Source organism: Rhincodon typus, chromosome 6 (genome assembly GCF_021869965.1).
Source record: "Rhincodon typus isolate 14 chromosome 6, sRhiTyp1.1, whole genome shotgun sequence".
In the NCBI taxonomy this organism is placed as follows: domain Eukaryota; kingdom Metazoa; phylum Chordata; class Chondrichthyes; order Orectolobiformes; family Rhincodontidae; genus Rhincodon; species Rhincodon typus.
In genome coordinates this window covers 40,820,669-40,834,643 of record NC_063337.1, presented here as the reverse complement: position 1 = coordinate 40,834,643, position 13,975 = coordinate 40,820,669, and the positions used below count along the sequence as shown (strand labels likewise).

Sequence of the window (13,975 nt, the reverse complement as noted above, 5' to 3'; positions counted from 1 at the left end):
TTTTAATTCAGCAGAGAACAATTCATACATTCTTATTTTGAAATAAATAGATCGATAACAACAAGAGCGCTAACGGGGGTATAGCTCAGTGGTAGAGCATTTGACTGCAGATCAAGAGGTCCCCGGTTCAAATCCGGGTGCCCCCTAATTTTGAAATTCTGAATGTGAAATGTTTTCTTCTTTTGTGACAAATATTATTTAACATATTGTAACTTTAAAACCTGAACAAATTAGAGCATATGATATTGAATCGATGCTCTCATAAGGGACGCAGATAATTATCTTTAGAAAACAAAATTGTAGGATTACAGAAAACAAGGGCAAAGAAGCGGGACTAACCGCCAGAGAAATTGCACAGACAAAAAAATGACTCGTAAAGGGACAAGTCCTACCAAATTGTAACCATTCTCTTCTATTGCTTTGAACACGAACGTTTCTCCGTTTACACAAAACTAGAACAGAGGACTCCAAATTATGCAGTTAATTGAATAAATAAGCCATTTAAACTTCTGTTGTATCAATATGTTCTATAAAGATTAATGTTGATTTTCACATGCAACGTAACCATTTTAAAATGGTCCTCAGAATACTATTAACTCAGACAAATATAAGGATGCTGATAGGACAAAATTAATCTTTGATATAAAAGCAAAAAATTAATATTGCTAAAAAGAGCAGTTGCCAGAACTATCATTCTCGCATTCATCATGACAAACACAAGAATGTCAAATAATCACAATTACATAAGAGGGTACTGATTGGTTGCTAAGTTAGCTCTGATTGGCCAAAACATTTCATAGCGCGAGCAACAGGGACTTGTAGACCCCAAGGTTTCACAAATTGCTTTTGTTTGCAGAGAACAAGTCCCTGTATAGAAATAGATCATATTGTCAGCTCATTCAAATTGTTATTTATTGGTTCAAATTTGCCATACGTACATTTGTTTTAGTGAGTGTAAGCCGAAAGCTTTGGCAACCTGTCTCTCGTGAAACCAAGAATACTGCAGATGCTGGAAAACTGAAATAAAAACAGAAAATGCTGCCGATTCTCAGCAGGTCTTACAGAAGCTGTAGAGAGAAACGGAAGTTGTTTTCGATCTATGACTTTTCACTAACCTGTGAAAGGTTAGACATGTAATGGGTTTTCAGCAAATAAAATGCGGAGGAAGCAAGAACCTGATTTTGACATCTGCTGTCACTTTCACTTCCACCTCTGCACTGGAGAACATTCCTTACTTCACATTTACATTCCTACATTCTCTAACGTGCTAGGAACCAAGCTCAGCATGCATTGGATTATAGCAGATACAGATAGCACTCACTTTGCCACATTGCGAAAAAAAGGGCAGTACAAAAATAATTCAAACCAAATTTGTAAATCAAATAATGCCTTATTACACAGAAACTTCATGTGTGTTAGTGCATTCTGAGTGCATGTCTTCCAAGTGCCTTTGCTCATTATCATTTTTTATCCAGTGTTAGACGAGTGAGTGCAGCATAGCTGCTGGAAGGCTACTAGTTTTAAATAAGACCAACTGTAGATGACCTTGCAATATGATTTGGAGCAACATATGGGTCTATAATGCCCAGGAACATGAAAGAAGAAAGGCACCAAAACACAGCTGTGGTATGGGCAGGAGAATCAAGATGTCCATGGGTTATGTTATTTGCAATTTATAAATCAGGAGAAATGATGGAATAACAGGAAGTGGGATGTGATGAGAAGGATTATGGATAAGGATACCTCATCCTCCATAGTTTCAGTCCTACTGCTGACAGCCTCAGTGATGGTTACCCCATTGATGGCAACCATTGTCCTCCATTATAATAAGGTAATACAATCTGTTTGGTATTGTGATAGTCACAGTTGAATAGCTGGCAATGTGTTTAACCTGGGAGATGTGGTTGTGAGGCCTTCAGTATTAAGGTGTGGGAAAGTGCAGCTATGAATGTTGATCAAGCATCTTGCCAAAACAAAGATTGCTTGTAGGTAAGTTATGGGGATTTGACACATTGAATGGTCTTTGGGGCTATTATTGTAGTTGACAAGATATGGCATTGAAGATGAATTCATTGACTATGGACCTTCAGGTCAGGTCATTGAACTTCTTGTAGCACTGCATCCAGGACTTCAAAATATGACTCATGGCATTGACTTATATGCCTCTGATTCAATTTCCTCATGTGCAATTATCTGGAAAGCCTCTTGGCTCCCTCTGGATATTGTACTTCTCTTCCTTCTAACCCCATCACCAAGGGCTCCGATATAGTACTGTCCAAGAACTTTGGAGCGTGTTCTCTCGCATGTTGTACCATTATACAGTCTTTCCAGGGTCAAAATTTATCACTCCTTTCAGAAACACATTCAAAATTGAAAGTTCTGTTATTTTTGGTGGTAGTCCAGTTTAGCCCCAGTCTGTTATAATGATATAGTTTAAAAGCTTTTTTTTTGTTTAGAGTTGAAAGCTATGCTTCGTTTTTTTTGAAAAAATGCAATGCGATTTTTAAAAGTCCACATAAACAGGCAGACAGGGCATCAGCTTAATGTCTCTTTTGACAGGTGCAGTAACAGACATTGAAGCAATCCCTCAGCATTACATGAAGAGTTTTTTCACTGGAACCTAGGAGGTTGAGATGTAGATAGGGTGAATGGCAGGTGACTTTTCTCTCGAGTGGGGGATATAAAGATTAGGGGACATATTTTTAAGGTGAGAGAAGAAAGATTTTAAAAAATGACGGGCAATCTTTTTTTTACACAGAGAGTGGTTCATTTATGGAAATAACTTCCAGAGGAAGTGCTGGATGAGGGTACAGTTACATTTAAAAGACATTTAGATAATTTAATGAATAAGAAATGTTTGGAGGGATATGAGCCAAACATAGGCAGGTGGGACTAGTTTAGTTTGGGATTATGGTTGGCATGGACTGATTGGACTGTTTTCGTGTTGTATGACTCTATAATAAATGATGTACCCAAATTCTAAACAGAACTTGAGCTCACAAACTTAATGATTCAGAAAAGTCATTAGCTTGGTGCCATACTTTGTTGTTTTAATAGTCCTGTGAAGTGCCTTGGAATGTTTTATTATCTTTATATAGCATCTTTAACATAACATAAGTTGGTGCTAAGTGCTTGCTGTCCTGACACTGGCCAGGCAATGCAGCCTTCAGGACTCATGCTCTTGGCTGCCGAGAATAGTATCTAACCCCCTAACAGTAAAGTTCCCAACCACAGTCTCATTCCTTTTCACTCCTCCCACTTGTATGGAGTCCGGCACTGTGCTTCTATCGTCAGTTTTCTCATCATCCTACAGTGTTGCTCTCATTCACACAAGTTGCATGAACCACAAATCCTTCTTAGACAATGAAGGGGCTCAGACTGCTCCACTGCTATCTTCTGGGTTTCCATTTGTACCTGACTTACAATCACATCTTCTTGTTCCTGAGCATCAACCAAATCAGAAGCACCTTGTTTAAAGGATAGAACTACAGTAACTTTTCCCCTCCCTGATTAATCTGTGTCTAAAGCTCAGACGCCAGTGTTCTCATTTAATACAGCCTGGAGGAATGTGAATTCTAATAGAATGAAGGGATTGGCGATGGATATATTAAGGAAGGATTAATTGGGTTTGAATAGGTTGTTATAAATATGGGAGTTACTAATCAGTGGGGTCTGAGTTTTATTGAGTGTGGTTAGCTGAATTAAAGCTTTCATCAGAAGTATGGGTTTGGATTCTGTTCAGAACCATTTTTCTTCTAGTGTATAACATCCAGCTCATCCAATCTGAGGTGAAGTTCCTCAAGCTAACAACACTTGCTGCAGATGCACTTACCACAGATTACACTGGTGTCCTACATGCTGCAGCACATCACCTGCTCTGCCATCATTATTGTGTTTCATTTAATTAGGTTACAAGTTTAGAAATATTACTCACTGCTATACGTAACTGTATTAAGTTGAATTAGTTAAGCTATGAATTTTATGCAATACATATATCTCCCTAACACCACTTAAAAGTATAAAATCTTGAAGTTTACCAACAATCACCTACCCGGCCATTAAATTACTGCCTAGCCAGCTGAAACTGGAGGCTGAAAAATGTGTGAAAAACAGCATGACCCTCCCTTTTGCATCAAGTTTCCAACTGCACCAAATTCCAAGTTAGCACTTGTTCCACATCATCTCCACTTACCTGCGTCAGTGACTCCCACCCAAGTGGAAACTGCAAAGTCAGTTTTCTGTTACAAAAACGCCTATTCACACAACCACTTCCAACTAATTGAACTGCCATTGCAAATCCTTTTAAGCTGGGTTTTTTTGTTTACTAGTTTGCTGATGTAAAGGTCTATGTCAGAGCTTGAATGTTAAGCTAAATTACCAGAAAAAATTACCAGAAATATCTCATCTGCATCAAATTCCCAAGTTTGTATTCATTCCTCATCACTCCCACACAGCACAATTCAAATGGCTTTTTCGCGAGGTATTTTCATCTGCAGTTATGTGGCCTGTTAATACATTGATGCTAGAATATTACTGACGCTGATATAAACTTTCTTATTGAACTCATACAAAATTGTCCCTATTTTCCCTACTTACAAAAAGCAGGGAATATTCTCCCTGATCTTTGATGGTCTGCATTGCCCTTAACAGACTCTGCATGTTAATTAATCAGTAGGAAAACACTGGTGGCTAATAGATGAAAAATACCTTGGGTGATTTGGCAATGGGAGAAAAAAAAGTTATGTGTAAGAACACTTCTGGATAGAAAAGAAAAAAAACAAGGAATACAACTTTGTTTAATGAGTTAGTTAGAAAATCAGACATAGAATGAAAGTACAGCCATAAAACTAAAATAGGTTTAGAATGAAAGTATAACCAGAAGATACTCTTTCTATAGTCTATATACTTGTATGTTTATATAGAAGCTTAGTAAATTCTGAAATAAAAATTCCAAAAAGTAAATCTTGCCCTTCTTTGATAGTGTAAAATGGCTGATAGGAGGTTGGCAACCTGTTTTACATTTCTCCTGATTTTTACTTTCCTAAGCTTCAATGGAAGTAATTATTCAGATGAATGTAAATGGGCTGTCAACTCAGTGTCACTCATCTTACACGGTCACAGTTAAGATCAAGCCCATGTGTGCCCATGAATTGATTGATAGCACGAGCAGCCTTATGACCCTTATGGTATAAGCAATTCCCTGGAAAAGATACAAAATACATGTAATTATCTAGATTCTGAGTGTATTTAAGTGTGTGTGTGTGTGTGTGTGTGTGTGTGTGTGTGTGTATGTGCACGCATGTCAGGGACAACATGGCAGCTTTCATACTATTCATCCTTCCAATTTCAAAAGGGAATTGGCTGTGATGTAAGGTTTTTATGGTTAAGTTAATAGCAAAGGCCGATGATATCAAAGATTGTATCCTCCATCAAAACAGGATCTTGTGCAGAAATATAAATTTCATCTTTAAACTCCCTCTGAAATAACAGGGAAATGGGCAACTAATGCTGGCCTTGCCAGTGAAACCACGTGCCATGAAAGAATAAATAGAAAGTTATGGTCCAAGTGAACTATCTACTGCAGATTTCTGACTTTTGGTAACTAAATGTTCATTTTGCAAACATAGCTTGCTCGGTGAAGAACTCTACAATTATAATTATATGAATATTATAATACATCTACTTGTGCAGAAGGCATCCCTACCTATTCCCTGCTTCAGAATCAGCCTTAAACTCAATACAATAATTAATATGACAATTATAATCAATATTGACAGTAATCCACATGATCAGAATTGTATGATAATAATAGGTCAAATCATTTCATGAATCCACTCAAAAATTCAAGGTGAACAGAATGCTTAACAAAATCCTTTGATTTTGACTCCAGTTCCAGAGACATGAATACACTATTTTTATTGTGCAAATGCAGTTTCAAATGTATATTCTACAAGAATATCTAAAAAGTTTTAGATGAAATGTTATAACAGATTCTGCAACTGATACTACTACTGTTGAAAAAAAATTAAACATGAACAAATTACATGAGACCAAAACACACAAATCTTCAGCGTCACACCTGTATATCAATTTTCAGCCAAGGCAATATCTACTTTTTCACCATTTTTTAATCTAATGGTATATAAATTTTTTGATAATTGTTCAATTTATTCATTCTTCGTCAAATAGTGTATTCAGCAGCATCCTGCATAGCTGCATAGGTATTCATTACACATGATCTAACTTGTTTGTAAAGATCATTCTCTGCAAAGTAGCAGCTTGAGCCTGTGGATAAATTGAGAAACAGAATTCAGTTTACGTCTTGATCATGAATACTTGCCTCAAAATGTCTTTTTTGAACATAAAAACTTCTGAGGGTTAGAATTACACTTTAATTTGAAAATGTACTGAACATATGGAAAAATACTTTCTTGAACTATACACCACAGTATTAAATAATTTTGAAACTATTAAATACCTTTGGTAATTAATGACTGAAAGGCAATAATTGAAATTACATTTCCAATAAAGTTAAAACCAGAAGCATGTTATTAAATTTAGTGTGAGCTATTACAAAATTAATGCCTTAAGCACACGTCTACACATATCTTTTTCTAGCAACCCTATATTTTGTTGTGGCAAAATTTCAAGATTTCGACCATTATCCTGCATTTATTGGCTGTCTGAATTTTCCTGACAACGCCTGAGTTTTAAAAAATACTTTCCTTCTATCTGCCTAATATAGGTAAATTCAGGAAAATTACAACATGTCCTGCAAGTCTCTGTGAGGTTTATATATCTTAATATTATCCTAAATTGCATCCTTTTTTCTCATTAGTTTGTACTATGAAGCTAACACAATTTTCTGCCAATCAAATTGTTTTAGAAGTTATTCTATAATGGTCTTGTGGCATTGAGGTCTACAGCACAGAAAAAGGCCAATCGAGCCAACCGCATTGTACAATTGAGCTACTTAAGAGGTTTACAAAAGTAAGAATCGTTCCTACTCCACTACCTTAAATTCATTGAAATGCATTGATGGACTGGATGTAGCTCTGAAGAAACCTTCATCTCACATCTATACGGCAAATTTTTGACTGTATATTAACTCTCGTTGTCACCTCCAGCAGTATCTTTGGAGGACCATATTAAGCTTCATATAGTCTGACATGCATGATGTTGCATACACACCAAACATTACTTTTAGAAGGCCAGAAGTAAACACAATAGCCTATAATGTGCAACAGCTTATACAAGAAGCACAAAGAATTAGATTAGTAGGTTAAAAACATCATCTGGTGTGCTATTGCAGAAAAGGAACATTCTGGACCAAAAACAGAAATTGTGGGAAAAGCTCAGCAGATCTGGCAGCATCTGTGGACAGAGGTCAGAGTTAACGTTTCGGGTTGAGTGACACTTCCTCAGACCTTGTTGAACTTTTCCGACATTTCTGTTTTTGTTTCTGATTTACAGCATTTATGGTTCTTTTGTTTCTTTTAAAAGGAACATCCTGGGTTCAACCTTTACCCTGAGTAGACTTAACTATTCTCAGCCAGGATAGTATATGTGGTAGTCCAGCTGATGTCAGTTAGAATTCCTAATCCTGTATGCCAACCAGTGACCTTTTCACATTTGTTCTAATGGCTGGGACTAACGATTTTTGATAATTTGCTTTACAAAACTTAACAGCAGACTGAGAAAATAAAAAAAATTGACTCACAGCTTTATCAGTCATAAGCTCACAGAGCAACCCACTCATTGGATCTAAAACATACTCATTGGTCTTTTGTAATACTCAGCCCTGAATCTTAAAATTGTGTGGCTGTATTAGTAATGTCAACTTTCATGAAGGGTTTCTTTCCACAGGGCCTAATGAGTTTTCTTGCCATGATTTACTAAACTTGCCCATTAACTACAAGAGGGTAACTACACCACCCTCTTGACCAATTCTAGCCCCATTCTACCATTTTCCACATAAGTTAGAGAGGGTTCAGAAAAAAGTTACCAGGATGTTGCAGGGATTAGAAAGTTTGAGTTATAAGGAGAGGTTGGATAAGCTGGGACTTTTTTCACTGGAGCATAGGAAGTTGAGGGGTGACCTTACAGAGGTTTATAATATCATGAGGGGCATAGATAAGGTGAATAGCAAGTGTCTTTTCCCGAGGGTGGGGGGAGTTCAAAACTAGGGGCATATTTTTAATGTGAAGGGAGAAAGATTTAAAAGGGACCTGAGGGGCAACCTTTTTCAACAGAGGGTGGTTTGTATGTGGAATGAACTGCCAAAGGAAGTTGTGGATGCAGGTACAGTTACTAATTTAAAAGACATTTAGATAGGTACATGAATAGGAAAGGTTTAGAGGGATATGAGCCAAACACAGGCATGTGTGACCAGTTTAATTTGGGAAACTTGGTCAGCATGAACGAGTTGGACTGAATCGTTTGTTCCCTGCCATATGACTCTATGACCCAGAAAAAGTCACCATTGCCAGGATATCCTAGAATAGTTTGGCATCTAATGCTGGCAGTTGACCCGGAGAAGCACTGTTAGTATGGGGCTGCCCTACACTGTTCCTGACCTTTGCAGCAGACATGGCAGACAAGGGAACATTGGCATCCTGCTTTGTGGGCAGGGACCTGGAGGTCTTGGAGGACGGGGTCGCGCAGAGGCAAGTTGACATCTTATCCCAGGGCAGTTAAGATAATGGCACCAGACTACACCAGCTTGGGCCAACTTGCCATCTGCAGAAATCTGGAGTATAGTCTCAGCCATGTGGAGGAACACACAGCAATGCAGGAAGAAGATCAATGACCCTTTCCACTCCACCACTCCAAGTGCCACCACCTCTAGCTGACTCTAGCATACTCACTCTATCTCTCGTACACCAACCAAGGCTCAAGCTCTAACTTTCACAGTACTGCCTGCAACATTTTCCCCACTCACTTTCATCCACCCCAAACCCAACACCACTACCCTTGTGCTGCAAAGTCGCTTGCTCAGGATACCTCCCCATCTGCACTAAAAGTAATAGTCATGCACTTTCATCTCCCTTGATTCCTGCCTTTCTCTCAATCCAGGAGGAAACCAGCCCACAATATGGCTGAAAGAGATGGTGTGCTGTCCAAGTTAATTAGGAGAGGAAACTGATTCTGACTGCCCTAGTGGCTGACAGATCATTACCAAGAGCTTGGACAGGTACCGGATGTCAGGAACATCACCACCAACTCCCCCCCCCCACAACCCCGTACCCCCGGACTTAAGGCCATCTCCCCTGACATGGCGGAGGCCAGATGACAACCATAACAAGCTTCCCAGCTTTGTGTCTATGTTGAACGGCACAGCATGACACCATTACTGTGAACCTGGTATCCTTGGCAGAGGGGGAACACAAAAAATGGCGATGCAAGGCACGACAAGCATGCTGTGAGCATACAGATAGGGTCAAAGTAAGTGAGTGCTAAGAGAGCATGTGAATGAGCCAGAGATGCAGCCTGCTCCAGACCATGAGCTGGGTGATTATCCCTGAGCACAAAGTGCCCTTGCTGCAGCATACAATGAGAGCTACTGCTGTGTTTTGAGGTGCAGCATTAAAGTGCAGAAGCTTAAGTGGATTGGAGAAGTGCCATGAGGGTATTTGGAGGCTGGCATGTGTCAGATGTCAATGTGTGTGACTGCAAGTTATGCTTGGCCAGTGCCTTGAGATGTTGGTGCCCGGTGTCCTTTGGGGCAAAACCATGAAGGACTCTCCTTCTTAACCTTTCCCTTGCCTGAGGCATGGTAACTCTCATGTTAAACCACCACCAGTAATCTCTCTCTAATGACAGTGCACCCTATGATCTGGTGAGACAATGGTGACTTTTACTTTTGCAGCAAGTGGTGAGTTAAATTCACCAGTTACCCACTCTGACGTCCACATTGAGGATTCTCAGCGTTCAGTTTGTTTGATATGGGTGGGACAATAGAAAGTTACATATTAATGAGGCAAGATCTGCAATTAATAAGGTCATTAAATAATCCCTCTTAAGAGGTAACTCGCTGCTACCTAGTGAGAATTTTGCCTCAGAACCTGACAGCCTAGAACTTAGTTAAAAGATACAAGTTGCTCCTAATGTCAAGGTAGACCTTGCTGGACTTTTCATGCTAATCTGTCACATTTCTCACTACAGCCACATCATTCAGGCCCCTTTAAGATTCCACCCACAGTCTCTATATGTTCAGATAATTCGAGAAGAAGTACAAGAAAATGCCATTGGATGTCTCCAGTTGCAAGGAACATCCTCTTTTCACTTAATTCATAATGATCTCATTTACAAATTTCAATTGGTGCACTATTTCCATGTTTGATATATTTATGTAAAATTATTATCTGGAGAATCATTGCAATTGCGGCATATACAAGCAGATTTGAAATGAATATTGATGAACCTGGAAGTTTTGCAGAAGAACTGCTACAAGCAATTTCCGTCCAGTCATTCAAATATCTGAAAAACAGTACAAAATAAATTTGCTCTGATACATCATTATTAAAGGTTGTACAATGTAGATTTTTTTAGTCCTTCATATATCTTAAATATTGTTCCTATTCTAGTGAGCTTGTTCTACTATGTGTCTCACAGGATGCAAGATAAAACTTGTCATCTGACTGGTGATCTCTCTCTCTCACCTGTACCCTCTAATCCATTCCGTTTTAATATAATTTCTATCTTGAATAAATACTACTACAGTTGGCATACTGCTTATTTTTCAAACACTATCTGGCAAGGTCTTCATCTCCATACAGTTCAATTAGTTTGTCAGTGGCAGGACCAGTTGCTGTTTCTGAACCATATGCTCCTCCACAGTACAAAGGGTTGAACACAGAGCTCTTGAGGCAAGATGCATTGGCTTTTACAGCAAGTCATTGCTGACATGTGCAATCTCCTGGAACAAGTCCTCCTTCTTTGTAGTCCAGGTGGGCATGCATTGCCAGAGGCCATCAAGGTGGCTACGACAGCAGGGCAATCCCCAGCTTTCTGCCTCTCCCTGGAATTATTTCTTCTACCAGCAGTGCAAGCAGAGCTATCACTACATGAAAAGCATTGCGAGAAGACAGAAAATGCATAGCTCCTCATGCAGTTAAGTAGAAGCTTCAGCTTATGTCACTGGTATCTATGTGGACCATAACAAATGGCTCCTCATCCTTCTACTCCAAAATCCTGTTTGGCCCTGAAAATATCCTGTACTGTGGCACTAAGTCAGCAACATAGCCTTCTGGACTTATGCTCTTGGCTGCAAAGAATAGTGATAGTCTCCCTCACTAAATTATCTACTGCCACAACATTTTGACATGCTTTGACATTTTTAGATGTATCAGTCAAATATCATCTGGGATGATATTAAGTCACTCAGAGCTGATGCTACTTAATAGGCAAACACATAAATGGTCTCATTGGTGCCATGTTATCTTAGTTAAGATCTATAATGTTGGTAAGCTAAAAGGGACTACCTGTCATAAAAGGACAGTGTTTCAATGTGATTGCTATGTCAAAGAATTAATCAGGAGACAGTGAGATTTGATGCTACTCAGATGACCATGACTTTTTAAAAACTCAGGAACTGGGCAAACACTACTTAGCCAATCCAAGAATGACCATCAGAGATAGTAGGAACTGCTGGAGTCTGAGATAACAAGGTGTAGGGCTGGATGAACATAGCAGGCCAGGCAGCATCAGAGGAGCAGGAAAGCTGACGTTTTGGGTCTGGACCCTTCTTCAGAAGAATGACCATGATTGTTCATGTAACATAGTGGCTAGCAAGGATTATTGAGCAGTGATTCTTAGAGATTTGGAACAAGGAAGACTGTAGGCAGAAAAACTTCAGTCAACAAAGCAAAAAACTGTGGTTCGGTCATACAGATGTACAGCATGGAAACAGACACTTCGGTCCAACACATACATGCTAACCAGATATTCTAAATTAATCTAGTCCCATTTGCCAGCATTTGGTCCATATAGCCCCAAACCCTTCCTATTCACATACCGATCTAGATGCCTTTTAAATGCTGTAATTGTACCAGCCTCCACCACTTCCTTTGGCAGCTAATTCCATACATGCACGACCATTCTGTGTAAAAAAGTTATCCCTTCGGTCCCTTTTAAATCTTTCCCCTCTATGCCCTCTATTCTCCACCCCAGGGAAAAGACCTTGTCTATTTACCTTATCCATGCCCCTTATGATTTTATAAACCTCTATAAGATCACCTCTCAGCGTCCGATGCTCCAGGGAAAGCCCCAGTCTATTCAGCCTCTCCATATTGCTCAAACACTCCAACCCTGGCAACATCCTTGTAAATCTTTTCTGAACCCTTTCAAGTTTCACAACATCCTTCATGTAGCAGAGAGACTGGAATTGCACGCAGTATTCCAAAAGCCGCCTAACCAATGTCCTGTACAGCCGTAACATGATCTCCCAACTCCTATACTCAATGCACTGACCATAAAGGCAAGCATACCAAACGCCTTCTTCACTATCCTATCTATCTGCAACTTCATTTTCAAGGAACTATTAACTTGCACTCCAAGGTCTCTTTGTTCAGCAACACTCCCCAGGACCTTACCATTCAGTGTATAACACCTACCGTGATTTGCCTTTCCAAATGCAACACCTCACTTTTATCTAAATTAAACTCCATCTGCCACTCCTCAGCCCATTGGCCCATCTGATCAAGATCGCATTGTACTCTTTGCCGTCCACTACACCTCCAATTTTGGTGTCATCTACAAATTTACTAATCATACCTCCTCTGTTCACATCCAAATCATTTATATAAATGATGAAAAGCAGTGGACGCAGCACCGATCCTTATGGCACACTATTGGTCACAGTCCTCCAGTCTGAAAAGCAAGCCTCCACCACCACCCTCTGTCTTCTACCTTCGAGCCAGTTCTATATCTTAATGGCTAGTTCTCCCTGTATTTCATGTGATCTAAATTGTTAATCAGGCAACCACATTTGGCGTCACAATTGCATCCCGAAGTGCCTTGAATGCAAATCATTGCTTTTATTCAGAATTATTTCTTTGTGATTGCTATGATAAACTTCATAAATTCTGTAAAACCTGTGAAACCATATTTGTACCTGCAATGGGACGAGTAGATTAGTAAATGTTTAGATTGATTTTCTCAAAGTTGGTCTTGAATTATAATTGTCATAAACCTTCAATTAAAGTTGAATTAAATTCCAAAATCTTACACTAGCCAAAGTCAATAATTAGCAGTAGGAATCATCAGAGACTGTCTCCGTCCCTAGATTCGTAAATCCCCAGAGCCTTGCTACTATCTACAAGGCTCAAGTCAAAAGTGTGATGGCAATTGCGCTAACACTCAAGAAAATCAACACATTTCAGGACAAAGCAGTTTGCTTAATCAGCTTCCTAACCATTAGTTTAAACATCCAGTCCCTCCAACACAAGTAAACTATGATTGCAGCATGTACAATCTGTAGAATGTACTGTAACAATGTGCCAAGTTCATTCAACATCACCTAACACAACGGTAGTGCGTCTTGGAGAATAATCATTTCCCTCATTATCTGGAGTCTACTAGACAACAAAATAAGTTATTCGAGACAACAAGGTGCAGGGCTGGATGAACACAGCAGGCCAAGCAGCATCATAGGAGCAGAGAGGCTGACGTTTCGGGCCTAGACCCTTCATCAGAAAAGGGGGAGGGGAAGGGGGTTTTGAAATAAATAGGGAGAGAGTGGGAGGCGGATAGAAGAGGGATAGAGGAGAGGATAGGTGGAGAGGAAACAAACAGGTCGAAGAGGCGGGGATGAGGCCAGGAAAGGTGCGGAGGCGGCGGAAAAACTGCTCTATGTCCAAGCGTGAGCGGTATTCGTTGATCTGTGGGTGGAGGGGGACAAAGGTGAGCCCTTTACTGAGGACTGACCGTTCGTCCTCAGTAAGGGGTAGGTCTGGGGGGATGGTGAAGACTCGGC

The 13,975-nt window shown here is 39.6% G+C and overlaps 2 protein-coding genes and 1 non-coding gene across 3 annotated transcripts in view; 2 read left to right on the top strand and 1 right to left on the bottom strand.

The window, feature by feature from the left end:
• The window catches only part of LOC109915242 (protein O-glucosyltransferase 3-like), a 135,759-nt gene that overhangs the window by 43,104 nt on the left and 78,680 nt on the right, over window positions 1–13,975 (top strand). The window lies entirely within an intron of this gene.
• trnac-gca lies at window positions 75–146 on the top strand. Its single transcript has one exon. It is a non-coding gene; the product is annotated as a tRNA-Cys (tRNA).
• LOC125483358 (protein MFI-like) overlaps window positions 6,004–13,975 on the bottom strand; it is an 11,108-nt gene continuing 3,136 nt past the window's right edge. Inside the window, exons 2-3 of the mRNA XM_048598288.1 lie at window positions 10,424–10,479; window positions 6,004–6,285 (exon numbers count right to left, since the gene is read on the bottom strand). Coding sequence (XP_048454245.1) covers window positions 6,182–6,285; window positions 10,424–10,479 — 160 coding nt within the window. The 3' untranslated portion in view covers window positions 6,004–6,181. The remainder of the gene's footprint in view (window positions 6,286–10,423; window positions 10,480–13,975) is intronic.